At 31.5% G+C, this 17,047-nt stretch overlaps 2 protein-coding genes across 5 annotated transcripts in view; one reads left to right on the top strand and one right to left on the bottom strand.

The window, feature by feature from the left end:
* Nucleotides 1-4,846, top strand: part of LOC148616024 (mRNA (2'-O-methyladenosine-N(6)-)-methyltransferase-like) — a 46,348-nt gene extending 41,502 nt beyond the window's left edge. For all 4 annotated transcript variants that reach the window (XM_088582650.1, XM_088582651.1, XM_088582649.1 and 1 more), the window contains exon 14: nt 1,315-4,846. In XM_088582650.1, the coding sequence (XP_088438776.1) occupies nt 1,315-1,453 (139 nt within the window). In that variant the 3' untranslated portion in view covers nt 1,454-4,846. The remainder of the gene's footprint in view (nt 1-1,314) is intronic.
* Nucleotides 4,847-8,733: 3,887 nt separating this feature from the next.
* Nucleotides 8,734-14,554, bottom strand: LOC148616023 (uncharacterized). Its single transcript, XM_088582648.1, has 5 exons — nt 14,203-14,554; nt 13,517-13,717; nt 12,609-12,779; nt 11,863-12,032; nt 8,734-10,800 (listed from the first exon to the last, which is right to left on the bottom strand). Exons 1-5 carry the CDS (start codon nt 14,369-14,371, stop codon nt 10,438-10,440), a joined length of 1,074 nt encoding a protein of 357 aa, XP_088438774.1. The 5' UTR covers nt 14,372-14,554; the 3' UTR covers nt 8,734-10,437.
* Between the last annotated feature and the right edge of the window lie 2,493 nt (nt 14,555-17,047).

The raw sequence follows: 17,047 nt of genomic DNA, 5'->3' as shown, positions 1-17,047 counted from the left end.
ATTAATTAGATTAGGAAATTTAAAGTTGCTGAAAGATGGTACTGGGACTAAGTATTTTGAGTTATTAGGTATGTTTTATCTTGAGCTTTAAATTTACGATTTTGGGGGTGGGTATTATGGGAAAAGGCAACAAAAATGAAATCTTGAAGTGGGAGCACACACTTTTCTATACAGAAATGCTAAAGAAAAAAGGTGACTTTCGTGTTTTAGTGAATTTCAAAGACGAAATGTTCAGTCAAATCTCATTGTTTTGCATGAATCTAGGTGTTGAAATTAATATTTAAAGTACATTTCTTTTCTCTTTTTACTCACCTACTTTGTGTGCTCTGTCAAAAAGTTCCCACAGCATTTGAAAATAGCTTGATTCCAGATCAAAATGCACTTAAGCACACAGTTTTTACTTTAAAAAATGGCAAAATTTTTTGTTTTTTTTTTTCTTTTTAAATTTCCCGGGTCACATACTAGGACAGTATCAATAAACCTAAGAAAAATGACGGAAACAACCCAAATATTCCTTAAATAATGGATATCTGAAAAGTCATGGTTTTTGAGATGTCAGGTATCGGGAGACTGGTCACATGATTAATAAGCTCATGAATATTCATTTTTGGTGATCACAATTTCTCCATATAAATTATTAGGTATGTTTAATCTTGTACTTGTCTATAAATTTACGATTTTTTTTTGGGGGGGGGAGGTTATTGGAAAAGACAACAAAACCTTCATGATTTATTTTCATAAATATTTGATTCATCAAGATATGAACTTATTTTTAATTAATGTGAAATCATATGTATTGATGATATATTCTGACTATGTCCTAAAATACAGTTGGTCAATAAAAGTATCAATGCATGGCCTTTTCCAAATTGGTCCTGTAATATGTAAATTGCCTAAATCCATTACAGTCATCCTTGGCCATTATTAATACCTCAGGCATGTTACAGGGCCAATATGGAAAAGGACATACATTAATACTATATTATTAACCAGTTGGTTACATTATGGATATATTTGCAGGGTTGATATAACAACATACTGTGCATAATTTTACTTGTTAGTCCATTATAGGGTTAACTGGTCCATTATGACTTTGTTAAATATGACTTAAGGAAGACTGTAATTATCCTAGGCCACATTTTCCCATGACGGACCTTTTATATAGCTTTAGACAATTGCAGTCTTCCTCAGGCCATTGTTTCAGACCTTGGACATACAATGTATTTCTGGTCCATTATAGTAAAACGCAATACTATATTAATAATAAATAATGCTAGATTTTACAATGATTAAATGAAATTTATTTTATTTCAGGGATGAAGTGAATATGAAATCTGCACATGGGACATTGGTTATATTTTTACAAAATGATGCTGGTTATGCACGATGGGGGCCAACAGCAGAACGTGTCAAAGAACTCTTACTTGCATCAAAACCTAAAGACACTGTGTGATTCAGTGCCTACGCAACTAGGTTTCATAATGGCAGCTATTTTGTACAGAAGTAAATTGTAATTGCTAATATTGTTGGTGCTTCATAAAATAGAGAACAAGTATTTATTTAAGGCCAAAAAATAATACTCTTGTTTCCTGATACTAGCTGGGTAGGAAGGTAGGGAAATTATTTTATTTTTCAAAAATGTTTTACATTGAGATAATTGGGAAATAATCAAGACTTTAAATGTGCTTTAACCATTATTGTCATTAATTGTTCAGTGTGGGCAGAAAAAAATAGGGTAGGTATGTTAACAGGTAACAGACATATTATTTTTTTGGCCTAATACATGTTATAGTAAGATTTTGTTTTTAGAAGTCCATTGTTCTGTTAGTTTAAATGTTTTCCACATTGATATTTTTTTTACTTTTTGTTTGTCAGATGTTTAGAGTATATATTATGTTATGATCTGTTAGTTTTATTATTATGATACTTGTTTGTTAATAAAAAAAAGCCTGTTTTTATTGTGTTGATTGCATTGGTTATTTAACTTGCTTGTTTCAATTTATTCAATTTTTAGTTTATACATAGTGAAATGATAATTAAAAACTTCACTGATTTATTTTTATAAAGCAAATTTTGACTTTTAGAAATTTAAACCTTTAGAGTTAGAGATTCCTAACCAAATAACTCATTATTTTTTTGCTTCATATTGGAGATGCTTTCAATTTTATAGATGTATTTAAATTCAACAGTTAATAAGGACAATTATATCTTGTTTTTAAAAATTTTTTTTTTATATATTGATGTTCTTTTTATGAAGGGCTTATTATGTTTTATGTTAAATGCCATATCACATAATAGTAACTGATCTATCTTAATGAAAATGAAGTTGAATCATCAATGGCTCCTTACTGAGTTTTTAATTGAACTAACTGTATAATCATTTATTTTTGTGGAGATAAAATTTCATAGTTTTGTCTTTGAAACTGATTTCATGGGGATAAGTTTTCGTGGATTTTCGTTTATTTATTTTAATGGTTATGTACTTCTGATTCTCTGATTTGCCTTGTTCTTCTGAATAAACTGTTCCAACCCCAAGACATATAGGAAAGTTTTTTGTTTTCTGATTCCACTTTTTTTTTATAGCTATTTATTAATAAAAATAATTATAATACCTTTCATCTCAAGTATTTATGTTTTTTAAAACCATATTTTCTGTTACATCAGATTAAGGAATATCCAACACATACTTTACATACCATTGATGAATTTTTATTAGGTGAAAATAGTGTTTTTGTAGCACAATTTTTTTTTAAATTAAATTAAAATAATAATGTTCTTGACTGTTTTTGAATTATAAAATGTATATCCTTGTTGGTGATAGAACTTGTCTGTTTAGAGACATGCTGAGTATTGATGGTTGTTAAAAGAAAGCTTAGAAAGCCTTTTCTTTCAGAAGAAAGACATTTCAGGTTGCTTGCAGATTGTTATAGATTTGTGTATATAATATACAGAAATAGTGCTATTACTTATTACTTAAAATCCAAAGTTTTGCCTAATATTATAAATACATGTTCTTTCATCAAATAAGTGATAAATTAAATCAGAGCTTATACATAGTTAGAATGAAATTGACTAATCCATTAAGATCTTGTATTTGACTAATAAAAACTATACCAGTAATGTATCAGTACATTGTTCATATATATCTTTACAGACCAGTTTTTAATAACTCATCATTTTCATTTTTCAATCAAAATTCTATAGGCTTTGTTTATGAGGGATGTAACTATTTGTATACAAGTAATGACTTTGTTGCCGGTGCATGGCCATATTATTGTGGGTGACATCTCGACAGACTTGGATATGCCAGACGTTCTCAAACACCTGATCTAACCTGGTATCAGTGGTCCAACAATCATTTCTGAGTTATCATTCCTTCAACAATATTGAGCCTATCATATTTCAGATCCTAAAAAGAATGGGATGTGGCTGATTATATGTCCCATTGTAACAAAATAACATGCAACACGTGGGATTTTCAAGGTTTATTTTGATCAGTTTTACAATGCATGGTACTGTAAATAATCATTGACAATTGCTTATTTTATTGGTGTATTTACAGATACTTTATAATGTCTACCATAATCATGTGAAAATTACTGTCATACTCAGTCTTTTTCAACAATATTTTTTTTATAATTGAAAAATAGGGACTACAAATTAAGATACTAAAAATATTGTGGTTAATATCTGATCACATTCTTCTTTCTCATGTAGCTATTGATCATTATATTTTGATATATAATGTGAGTACCTATTATCAGTGTGTATATGATATTGAATGCTTCACTAGTTCAGCTTCTAACCATTGATGTTTCCGGCATAGTCCAACAATTTACATGCTGTCTAAATACATATATCCTGTGGTCCTTTTCACAAAAAATCGTAAGTGTAAAATTAGTCGTAAGTTATGATGTCATAGTAAATCAAAGTATTGTGATGTCATAACTTACGACTAATTTTACTTTTACGATTTTTTGTGAAAAGGACCACTGGAGCATAGTTATAGTTAAGATGAAAAAGATGATGTAAACATTTCATCGTACCTGTTAACCTTTTGAATGTTCAAAAAGGGAGATATCCCTCTTTTCAGCTATTCTAATAGTGAGATTTAGTTTGATAACCTTTTTCATCACGGAATAGAAGGAAAATTTTGCTAGAAATCAAAGTACAAAGAAAAGTCAAATAAATAAAATCTATGATGATCTTTTAAATCTACTAAGGGTTTCCAATCAAAATTTGAGTAATTTATATAACAAAAGGATTAATTATTTGTTGTTTCTCAATGATTATTATGTTACAGAAAGATTGTATTTATACCGATTTAATAAGCCTTTTAGAACATAATTTGTGCAATATTTCTGCTGGGAGGGAGATTTAGGGTGAGAGAAATTTGTGGTAGAGGGAGATTTGTGTCTCCCATATGGGAGACTTTCTCAGAGGGAGTCTCACTCCTCAAGAGGAAGGGTTAACATGTATGATTGTTTGGATGCCTCAGGCACAGTTGATTGTGCACATGTATATACAAATGTGCACATGTGTGGCTTTTGATCTCATCTAAATATTTTATATTAGTGTTTATGTGGTCAAAATGAATGTTAATTGTTAACACTTGTATATCAAAAATATATATATTGTTAATGTACAAAATAAGTATTGCAACATTTTAAATGTTTATGTGTATATATAGTTGAAATTTGTAAGTATAATTTTAAAATATGTATGTATTTTCCTGTGCAATTTCAGATTACAATCCTTGCTGACTAGAAATATTGTTTACTGCTTACAATGATGATGTAATCTTACTTGTTATTTCACTTCTAAATCAAGTTAAAGTATATTTCAGTAGAATGATCTTTATTCTCTCTATGCCACTTAGTTACTCCCTTTTCATAGATAAAAGTTAAATTCATTACAGTCAAAAAATTATCTTTCAAGTTGCTAATTATCCCCCTTTTCTACCTCCATGTCTCCCTGTTCTAACGAGAATTGGTTACCATAGAAGTGGTAAGACTTTTTTACTAATTGGTGTGTCTTTTTCTGTTTTAAGTTCATTTCAATGGAAAATTACAACTTTCTGTTTTAAAATAGTTCTATAAAGCTCCCTATTAATCAAGTAGACTCAGATTCCTTGGTACTGTAAGTGGTTGTATAAATGTTCTAAGTTGTATGGATTTTTTCTGGGGCTAACAATTCTTTATTATATACAGCTGTTTTTTTTATTTTTGTTACATTAGGAGCAGTGTTTTTGTGTATTGTTTGCTCATTCATGACACATAGTTTGTTTCATTTGATAAGGCAGCTTGTCATTCCTAGAAATCAATACCAATTTGTATGTATTCATATATTTTTACTTTGTATATTGCTTTAGGACTAATGCATGGTGAAATATCCTAGGAATAATTCCAATTGAAAATAAAATGCAATTTGTCTTAAGTTCTTTTTAAATGATTTTGGGTGTCACTTTTTACTGTTGTAATGTAGCCCATGTTGAATGCATGTAACTCCAGGTCAGCATTTCTAAGGGGAGATAATACCATTAATGTAAATGTATAACTGTGATTAAATGGTGAGGTTACCACAGCTCCAGTTTTCAGTGGGATTTCATTTCACATTGGCCCATTTTATTAGTCCCTGGCATACATTTTACTGATATCTTCATGTTTTATGTATAGTGTTTATATTGTTATGACTTGTGTCAGATTTTAAGCTTTGATAACTCTCTCAATGACAGGGCAACATATAATTTTTCAAGTTACTGACTTTGATATACTAGGCAGTCTCAGTTGTCTTGGGAATTCCTTTTCTGTCCTGAAATCCTTTTGAAGCTTAAATTGTGCCAATATTTAAAATGTCCAAATGAAGTTTGGGGACTTATTGTTTTTGCACCATTTCTGATGATAAATTGATTTTAATATTACAATGCTTTTCTTACTAAAATCAGAACAATTACACTGAATTTTGCTACAGTATTTTCCTAATATGTGCGTTGAATTATTGTTTTATTTATATTGTGTAAAGTACCATGGATAGTTTGGGATTTATTATATATAAGAATAATCAAGGGAACCAAGGTTATAAAGACATGATAAAGTCAGTGATTTGAAATTGTTATACAAATGTTTTTGATGATATTATTTTGTGCAAGATTGTTATGCTATTGAAGTTGATAACACTGAGAAATGGGAACATTCTGTAGGTATTCTTATTCTTTGATCATGTCATCCAAATAGTAATAAATTTGACTGTTACTAAAACGAGGTATTATATGGTATCTTCTGATACTTGAGACAATGGAGCTAAAAGTCTTACTACCGGTATTTTTTTGTATGAATAAAACTTTCAAAACTTATCAAGCACTTAATTTTGTTACACACCAGATATGGAAAGGTTTTGAATTCTACTCATTATGAGTGCTTGGCTCAGATTTTTGTTCAACATGATATACTGGAAAAGTTTTGTATCTTCTAACTATAGATGAAGATCTAAGAAGTTTCCCCCTGGTTGTGTTAAAAGGTACACTGTTACAGGTTTGATATCCAATTGTTTTATAGTTTAAAAAATCCACTTTGTACAACCAAACTTCAGGTCTGTGTACATTTTTAGTTTCAGAGTTGAGACTGTTTAAAACAGGTGGAGGAAGGCGGATGCGTAAGCTTTTACATTTTGCGCCATATCTTAAAAATACCTGATATACTTCAAACTTCACACAGTTGCTAGTTTTAATTGTTTGAAAGTTTGATTGCTTTTTGGTGAAACATTAATTTGACTTTCTCGAGTTATTGAATAACACTCTAAAAGTTTGGTGTTTCACATGCTCCACCATATCTTGAGAACACACTATAAACTTTACTAGTAGAGTAGTTACCTGGTATTATTATCTCAAAGACTGTATACTTTGAGAGAATATCCAATTTTTTGTTCCAAAGTGATTTAACTTTTCTGTAATTAGTCAAGGTTTTATGTGTCATGGCATATCATTTGTATCTTAAAAATCCCTTTTCAATTAGAACATTTTTTTGTTCCTTTTCTAAAGCACAGCAGCAAGTATGGTGTTTAGAATTGCCGTTTTTATCACAGATCAATTTAAGAGTGGGAAAAGACTTAAAGCTGTCAAAAAAATGCAAGACTATGAAATTTCTAACACCCTTTGGTAGATTTTACAGGTCACAATGACTTGGCAAAGTGCTCTTTTGAGAACCAAAATCATTCCCTTTGGTGCCTGACAGTTCTCGCTTGTGTTAAATTCTTTTGAATTCCTCTTCTAAAATACAAAATACCAGTGTAAAAAAAACATTTATATATTAATATAAATGCTTCATTGTCTCACTATGGTATTTACGATCATTATGAGATATACAGAAATTTGTATAGCCAGCATAAAATTAGATATCACAATGATCACTTGTAGATGGAGACTCAGTTTAATGCAATGTTACAGTGTTAATTTTGTGTGATGTTGACTATGTTTTTAATATTCATATATCATGACACTAAAACCAAATTATATGTAGTTGTTTTTGCCTCTATTTGAAAATGACATGCGTTTGATTTTTTTAATAGATATGTATTGGCACATGAATTGCATATCTCCCAGTAAAGTCCAATAATAGTGTGCAAGATAGTTAACTTCAGGTGATAAGAGGTTTAATTACCATTACCTGGTGAATTGTTTTAGGTAGTTAACTGGATGTAGGTACACATGAACTGAAATCTTATGTCTGATAGAAAAATTCAAATCTTCTCTATTGACCATATTTAAATTCATCAGGTCATGGTAATTCAGTCATATATCTCATTTACTCATTATAAAAAGCATTAACCAGGAAAATTTGGACAAGAAGGTCAGAAAATACCAGTGTTCATATAAACACTGGTCTAAGGTCTGGGACCCTCAATGTCTGATGCACTTGTCTAAAGTCTTTGACCTTCAACGTCTGATGCACTGGTCTAAAGTCTGGGACCTTCAACATCTGTTGCACTGGGACCTTCAATGTCTGATGCAAAAGTCTAAAGTCGGGGACCTTCAATGTCTGATGCACTTATCTAAGGTCTAGGACCTTCAACGTCTGATGCACTAGTCTAAAGTCTGGGACCTTCAATGTCTAATGCACTAGTCTAAGGTCTGGGACCCTCAACGTCTGATGCAATTGTCTCAGGTATGGGACATTCAATGTCTGATGCACTAGTCTAAGGTCTGGGACCTTCAATGTCTGATGCACTAGTCTAAGGTCTGGGACCCTCAACGTCTGATGCACTAGTCTAAAGTCTGGGACCTTCAACATCTGATGTCGGACCTCTGAAATATTATTTACCTGGGTCCAGGACCTAACATACCAATGTTTACTCTTATTAGAGGACCTTTCATTTAGGCTGCAAAAAAAGTCCAGGACCAAAGCATATTTGAACCCCTGAAGTGTCATTCAGTCAAAATCAACTAATAATATATAAATCCTTAATTGTTGCACATATCATACAAAATATTGATGGATGGACAGCCATTTTGGATGAATTTAACAAATGAAACAGCACCTAATTGGAAACACACAGAAATGTGATATTGAATGAGTAACTCAGATATTACTTTTGACCCGTAGAGTAGAATCACATACAGTGCAAGTTATAAAGGGAGACAATTTCACATTAGTGAGCAGTAATGACTCAACTTATATCAATGGTGTCTGCAACAAACATACCAAATGTTTACATGGAGGTCATATAAAATATCTCAAACGCAGTAAAATATTGTAATTATTTTGATCAATAATTCACAACAATATTCTATAAATAAAATATATACCATAAGACAACATTTTCATATACATCTATAGCTTTGTAATATCAATTACATTGCTGTGAAGATACCTAATTTGTGGGTGTCAATTTTAATTGTTTGTCAAAAATACTGTATTAAATGATTTTTAAATACAAATAATTCATTTTAAAGTATTAGAATTTTTTTTCCATGTAATGAAGCATTTTGATAGGAATATGAGTTTCTGGTTTAACCCTATAAAAAACTACAAAAAATGATACTTTATGAATAATAAAACTTCCACAACTACCTGATTCATTAATAAACAATGATAACAAATAAAAACTGTTAAAAGTACTTTAAAATATCTAAAATAACTGAAAAAAAGGTAAAAAGTTGGTTTCTTTTATGTTCCCAGCATACCAATGTCATACAAACTTACAGGGTGTACAAAAATCAAGTTTATTTGTTACTGGTGTCAACCTCAGAAATACATGTATAAACTTGTATATGGAAAATGGTTCATCTTTAAATTGAGATATAAAAATCAATGAAATATGAGTAAATGTAAAAGTGACATGTATTATGATCCCTCTCTTCCAATAAAACATACATGTAATAACTATACCTATCATTTTTAATACTACTTTGCTGAAATCCTGAATCCATCCCTGTACCCTGAAAAGTAAATCTAGAGGGATTTAATAATGGTTGCAAGGTAGGAAACTCACTCAAATTCTAGCCAGTCCTGAATACAATTTTTCAATATATTTACTATATGGCTATATAAATTTTTACAAAAATTAGCAAGCCCTGCTGAAAAATAGCCAGTCTCGGGCTGGCGGGCAAGCTACTGTTTTTAACTCTGACAGTTGGTCAACTACCCTGAGACTTACCTTATTAGATGTCTCAAGTAAACTTAGGCAAAAAATATGTCTATTTTCTGCTACCCAATCTACCCTAGTTTTACTGTCAACTCTAAATATTCTATGGCCAATTTGGCTCAATCACTGTTAAAGTCTAGATTGCCTTCAAATTAAATCAATGTAAAATGTTTTAGAAAAATAAAATAATTTCCCTACCTATCTACCTCGTAGCAGGAAAAAAAGACTTTTATTTTTTTTTGGCTTTAAACTTAATATAGTTCTTCCTTTTAAACTCTAAAAGTAACAATCAACAAGTGTTATATATCATACATGAAAACAAAGCATTAATGAATTAACCAAAACAGTACAAATTCAGATCACCATGATCAAAGGACATGGAGAGCAGGAATAAAATTTAAATTCTGTTATGTATTTTAACATTGAATGAAAAATGCATACATCAAATTCCTGTTGCAGCCTTTGTTGGGAGAAAATTATGCTATTAACATAAATGTACAATTAAGTGGCCCCATGTCTTTTTGGTCATTATTGCAAAAATCTGAAAATATAACCTTTGATAACATAGCCTTCCAAAATCTGATAGGTTAATCAACAATAAACATGTAAATATGACAAAACACAAATAAACACTGCATTAAAGACTTAACACAACAGTGACAAAATATTGATACATATTTTAATTTATATATCTGACTTAGAGTATACACAAAGATACTGGTAATGAATTGTTTGAATTATTTTTTAACATGGAAAATGACTATCACAGATTTGCATGATGACTACACTGAACCTGTATCAAGATGGTTCTAGGGGCAACTCTATAGTATCCTGCTTCACCAGAGTGGGAAGTTTACTTTCATCACTGCCAATGATATCACAGGACAAAGTTTTGGCTGGAATCGGTTTTGGTTTGAGACACTCAGATGAAGAGTTTGTGACTGGTGCTTTAGAAATAGGCAAGAATGAGTTTGTGACAGTACATTCACTGGTCTCCATGGTAACTGGAGGTAGAGCTTTTAGATTTGAGGTAGCATCTCTAATGTTTGTGTCAGATTCCATATAGTTTCCCTTTAACCACACATGTCTTGACCCATCTATGTAATGCCGAAAATGTCTTACAACACGACTTCCAAGGGAATCATAGGTTTCACCCATCACCTGTTTGTAAAAAGAATCAAGTTGAGAATATTCAGTTAGGAATTTTTTGTTTGACTTGATATATGCTCATGATACTTCAAATTAATCATAATAAATGAAAAAGGCTGTAAAACCAAATCATCAAGAGATTACACGGTTTTTAGAGGCTTCTGGAACAGGGTTATGTTGTTACAAGATTGAAGTCATCACTACAGAAGTTTAATGGTCGTCATCATGAACTTGTGGATCGTTATGGTGTATCCATCTGCACCATGAAAACTGATTTATTCAACGGGTCAGTTTTCCTCTCCTCGCTTGTCTACTCAGGACTTGACTTTTTATGAGCAACTCGACCGGTGTTTCTAGAAAATCAGAGGACGCTTACCCTACCGGTGCACCTAGTCCATGCTCCCAGTTTTTAGTGGAGTCCGAGTTGCTCATTTGCTTTTGTTACTTTGTATGTATGATTTTAGTAACTTTATGTTCTTTGTTGTGTATGTCTGTTTTCCATGTCGGGTTTTTGTACCTGGATTACATTCTTTTGATTACCGCTATAACCTTGGATCCCTTGATTACTCTTAGTTGTATTAAATCATATGGAAAATGGAAAGTCTAATATAACATGCTTCAAAGCTCTTTAGACAACACCCATGGTAAAAAAGTGATAAACACACGACCAACAATTCTACACATAGGCTGCGTCTTTTCAAAAATATGAAAAAACTAGTCCTATTAGAATCGAAAAAGTCATTTATGTAATTACTTAACCCCTCGATATATCTGGGTTAAACAATGCAACATAAATGGCCTGGCTGTGGTAAAACAATGATAAAATTGAGTTTCCTTGATTTATTTCTTAATCTACTAATGGCTTATTATTTCATTATTACAGGTTTTCCTTAATCCAAGTAATTAGAATGAGCAAAATTAGGTTTAAACATGTATATCCTACATTGTAAGTTTCTTGATTAATCATTTCCCATCAGAATGGATGAAGCTTACAATACCCAGTAATTGTGTACTATATGTACTGAGTTTTATACTGACATTTTATATCAAACTAAGTCAAGGGCTATAACTCACTTCAATTTCCATCTCTTGTGTGCCAATCCTCAGAGTTGCTTTATACAAATTAGTTCTTTTGGAGCCATGAACTCCTTTACTGTGGATTGTTCCAAGTAGTTCTAAGTCAAGTGTCTGTAATACCTCTTCTCTCACTGTCACTACATCACTGCCTGAATCTATCATAAATTCTGGAAAACACAAACTAATTGAATTGCCAATTGACGCAAAGTGAATTAAGTAGTCCATAAAAGCAATTGTACCCAATTACATGTGTATGTATAAAATTGAATTAAAAGCTACAAAATAACATGTGAGCACAGGCACTTTGTGCACAGATGGATCAACTTCCTCAACATCAATTATTTTTGTCTGATTTGTTAATCTGAACAAAAGTCATACTTCTGTTATATAAAGAAAATGCATTATACCAATACCTAATGAATAAATTAACTTAGGCACCAGCAATTCGGGAAAAAATGGATCTGTATCCCCCTTTTTTATTGACAACCATTAGTTCTGGTTGGTACATCTTGCTAAAAATCAAATTTTCGCCTGTTTATTGAGTTGTTCAAAAAATTTCTGGTCTTAATAGATAATTTGCTATTTACCTGCTCCTCATGAAGGTCTTTGTAAGAATGGCATATAATGGTAATCAATGTTATCTGAGGTGAATCGAAACGTTGGGCATTTTGCTTAAATTTAAAATAAGGAAGCACTTTGGACTTGGAGATAAATTGTTGTTAACAAGCAACTTCTTTACTTACCGAGTGTATGAAAATTTGACGGAGTGTTTGTTGATATTATGGTAGCATCTAAAACAAGGAAATCAAACTTGGCATCAACTAAACATTTTGGCTTTCCCCATCTGCCAAGGGCAACTGGAATTTCCGTTTTTGGTGCCAATACTGAGCGATGGTGTTTTTGTAATCTGTTCACTAGAAGAAATAAAATTTATTTTTATTAATGATTGATCTAGATATGTTTGCAGAACTTTCTGTTCATATACTATTGCAGACTAATATGTTTGCAGAGCTTTCTGTTCATATACTATTGCAGACTAATTATATGTTTTCAGAACTTTCTGTTCATATACTAGTGAAGACTACTTATGTTTTGAAGCAGCTAATCAAGAATATAAAAAAAATGAGAATTTTAAATTAATTGGGTCAAGTACAGTACTTGCTATCATATATTAATTTCTCCTATTTTTATACCAAATCTGGATGTAAAATTGAACTCTTTCAAAAGAAATCATTAATTAATATGTACTTAAATTGCTGAATTTTGAAACTTTCATTGTTGAAAGATTCAAATTGGGGTCAATGAAGAAAACCCATAAGGAATTCTGGAATTACCAGTAAGTTGAGGTTGTAAATATGAAGTACAATTTATAAGTGTAATATGTAGGACAGTCAGCATGGATATTTTACTTCCTTAAACCAAGCATAATATGGATTTACATACATGTACATGTGTATATACAAATACAAAACATGGTATGGTAGGTACATTAGACATTTGGTTTACAAATTGATTCAATACAGCCATTGAATGAACTGTATATAATACTTTATTTATTGTTCAAAGTATAACTTGATAATAAGTTATTAGAGGGTACAAATGTATTTATTTGTTTTATAAGAAATAACCTCTACAAGCTTGATAAATATACCTGCTCTCTCCAGTCTCCTTTTATGTCCAGGTAATGTAATCTCCAATTCATCATATACTTCTTCATCTGGTAAATTAAGTCTTTCTATCTCACCAAGACTAGTATAATCTCCTTCTATGAAACTGGGGTAGTAATGGTCTAACCCATTCTGCTTCAACCATTCATGTACTTTGAACTGATCACTTACTTGGAAATCACCAACTGCAACATGTTAACAATTAGATGTATATATTTCTATCATAGATTGACAATGACATAATATGTATTATATGCTACATGTATTTGGTATCTTCACAGGGAACATGTAGGCTCATTTTCCATGAGCTATAGACAAGATATCTATCATAAAAATATTTGATATCACTAAATTAAGACAAACAAGAAAAACAAAATAAAGAGTTACATATTAAACCATGTAAGGTTGAGAGACTCCATACAACTATAGGAACTATACTGACAATTTAACTCCTAAATTTGGATACAATTAAGGTAGGAGTTTGGAATTTTGTTCCTCCATTCTCTAATAAGGATGACACAATGTCATAAAATAGCTTGTGAGCCAATCTTGAACTTAGCATTACTGGACTGTTGAATATACCTGCATGTATTGTGCTTGTTCTCACAAGTCCAAACATACAAATCTAACATTGACATTAATGTAGTATTGCAGTGACCCAGTGTGTTACCTGCATCCAGAATTTGTTTTCTATGGTCAGTATCTGTAATGTACATTGCATCTAAATCCTTTGCATCCAGGTAAGCTAAATCATTCTCAGAATCGAAACCTTTGATGACAAACATGTCATAATACTGGCAAAGTCCCAGATCGCCGAGAAATGTTTGAACCCCATTCATAGTTTTTCCTGATCGATTCGTGAGTTCCAGCTGACTCTTCTCGTAATATTATATGCATGTGTATCCAATGAAGTGTGCATTTGCTGTTAAGACAGCTACCGTTGGAACTTTGATCGATTTCTCATAATATTAGCGGGCATTGATTTAATAGGTACACGATTGTCACTCTACCTGGATGACAACAAAAAAAGAACTTTAATTATTTGCATTCTGATTGGTTGGATATACACCGGACGCGGCGATCTGGCGAATCAAGTTAGAGGACATGTACCCGTTTTAGCTTGTCAGGTAATCACCTAATTCTATTTTTAGTGCCATTACCTTGGGTTATACTAAAGCTCTAATTATGTCCCGAACGCGTACTCTAACGACAGAACTATTCAAAAATGAAAATATGTTCAGCTTTATTCTATACTGAATTAGGCAGTGCAGTTGAGGCTCAGGGGTTTATTCCCACTATTCAACATGTCATTTTCATGAAATTTATATTATTTGAAAGTGGAAGTAATAAATATATTAAAGCCCTTCTGGTTGAATATTGCTAAAGAGTAATCAAGGAACCAATATTCTAGAGGAAACCAAAGAATGTAATCCAGGGGAAAAGACAAGACATGGAAAACAGACATGCACAACAAAGAACATAAAGTAACTAAAATAATACATACAAAGTAACAAAAGTAAATGAGCAACATGTATATGGTCCACCAGCAATGGCATCGCCCCAGTGATATCAATCATATCAATATTGCAAACACATTCTTCAGGGAGTTATCTCATGCCGCATAAACTTGCATACATAAGTATACATATATAACTCCGCCACATTTTTTGCGCCTATCCCAAGTCAGGAATTTAATTCTAGCCTCTGTATGTCTTGTTTCGTTTTCACTTCCAGTTTACTTTTGTGTCGTTGGAGAATATATAGAGGAAACTGAATATCGCTGTACCTGCATGCGTATAATGTTGTTTTGGGTCCATCTGCAGCCTGTCCAGTGGTGTGATGGTTTCATCGTCGTTCATTGAAGGCCAATGGATGGTCTTGATCTGACATTTTTCATTCTGGCGGGGTTGTCCCTTTGACATATTTACCATATCAATTCTCCTTATATACATACAGAATAATATATATTGAAGATCTCACGAGCTTTTTGATAATTGGAAAGCAAATGACTTAACAGTTAATGCACATCAAGTTAAACAATTGCAGTATGAGTAAAAGCAAATTACAGAATATAAGTGTATACATATGGCAAAGGTGGTGATAGTTGACAAGCACTACATGAATAGATACGCTGAAAAAACCATGAGGAAATATACTTTTGAAAATGCCAAATTTGTAAGTCCCTTAGATGGTTTGATAAGGAATTCCAAAGTCTCGATGCCTCATAGCTGAACTCTTATCCCTGTCATACCTGGTAGTTCTCACAAGGTCTTGAGTTCATGAGTTAGACCCATTAAATGGGCAAATATTGTACTAAAATGCTGTTTGATCGTTTTTAAACATTTCACTATCCACGCTCGTAAATGCTGTTTAAAACGCGTTTTTTTTTTCATTTTACCATCCACGGCCATAATTTGTAATAGAAAAAAATTGTTAAAACAGCATTTAAGCACAAATTTTGTTCATTTTAATTATAGGATCAACTCATGAACTTGTGGTAGTTTTGGGCTGAGATATATACATATATAATATATTACTATTTCAAAAAAATATCTTGAAATAAATAGCACTGAAATAAGACAAGGAATGTGCAAATTTAGAGTATGAGCACATAACCTAAAAATTGAAGCTGATAGATATAGCAGAATCTACATAGAAAGATCACTTAGATTTTGCAAGATGTACTCACTTACAGTAAAGTTGAGGATGAAACTCACTTTTTAACAGAATGTCCTTTTTACTATGAATTACGTAAAGAATTTTTACTATGAATTACGTAAAGAATTCTACTCATTTGTTAATAAACATATGCAAAAATTTTAAAGACATGGATAATATATGTAAATTAAAATGGCTACTAAGCAATGGAGATATAGCTATTATCTATAAACTTGGGCTATTCCTTGATAAATGTTTTAACCTTCGAAATCTGAAATCTCAATTTTTATATTAAAACATTATACATTATGATTACATTTATGGCATTAATATAATTCATGCTTAAACTATCCTTGGATATACACGTATACAACTGTCTTGTGATTATTGAAATTTAGTAATTGCCATTAAGGACTAAAATCCGTGAGGGTCCTTGATTAGGAATAAAGATATTCTTATTCTTATTCTGTACCTAAAATTATATGAATTTTCTTTAAAATTAATAATTTCAGGAAATCGGATTGGTATCGTCTAATATTTTGTAGGTCTCCAGTGTCAAATCCGTCGTATTTTTAATGATAATGATTTTGACAGTTCAAGTTTAGAGATCACCTTATGACGTGCCTGGATTTTCTCTCCTATTTTTGTTATATTTTGGCACGTATGTATCTTTTCCAAAATACTACATGACATTAACAGAAAATTATTTGAAAATATCTAACATAAAAGACCCATTAAAGTTCCTAAAATAGAGAAATCTAGAGGGTCCCACTATATACGGCGCAGCCTAAAACACTATAATCTATAGAAAGAATGGTTAAGATATTATTACGACAAGTTTACATATAACCTGTGTT

Source organism: Perna viridis, chromosome 5, assembly GCF_037379345.1.
Source record: "Perna viridis isolate PV_CMFRI_1.1 ecotype Kerala chromosome 5, ASM3737934v1, whole genome shotgun sequence".
NCBI classification, from domain to species: domain Eukaryota; kingdom Metazoa; phylum Mollusca; class Bivalvia; order Mytilida; family Mytilidae; genus Perna; species Perna viridis.
This window is presented reverse-complemented; position numbering and strand designations above follow the sequence as displayed.

Coding starts and splice junctions, on each gene's coding strand:
- LOC148616023 (XM_088582648.1), bottom strand. CDS start 14,371: ATGAATGGGGTTCAAACATTTCTCGGCGATCTGGGACTTTGCCAGTAT. Junction 12,033..12,608: donor GTCAAATTTTCATACACTCG/GTAAGTAAAGAA, acceptor TGTGTTTTCCAG/AATTTATGATAGATTCAGGC. Junction 10,801..11,862: donor CACAAGAGATGGAAATTGAA/GTGAGTTATAGC, acceptor TTTTACAAACAG/GTGATGGGTGAAACCTATGA.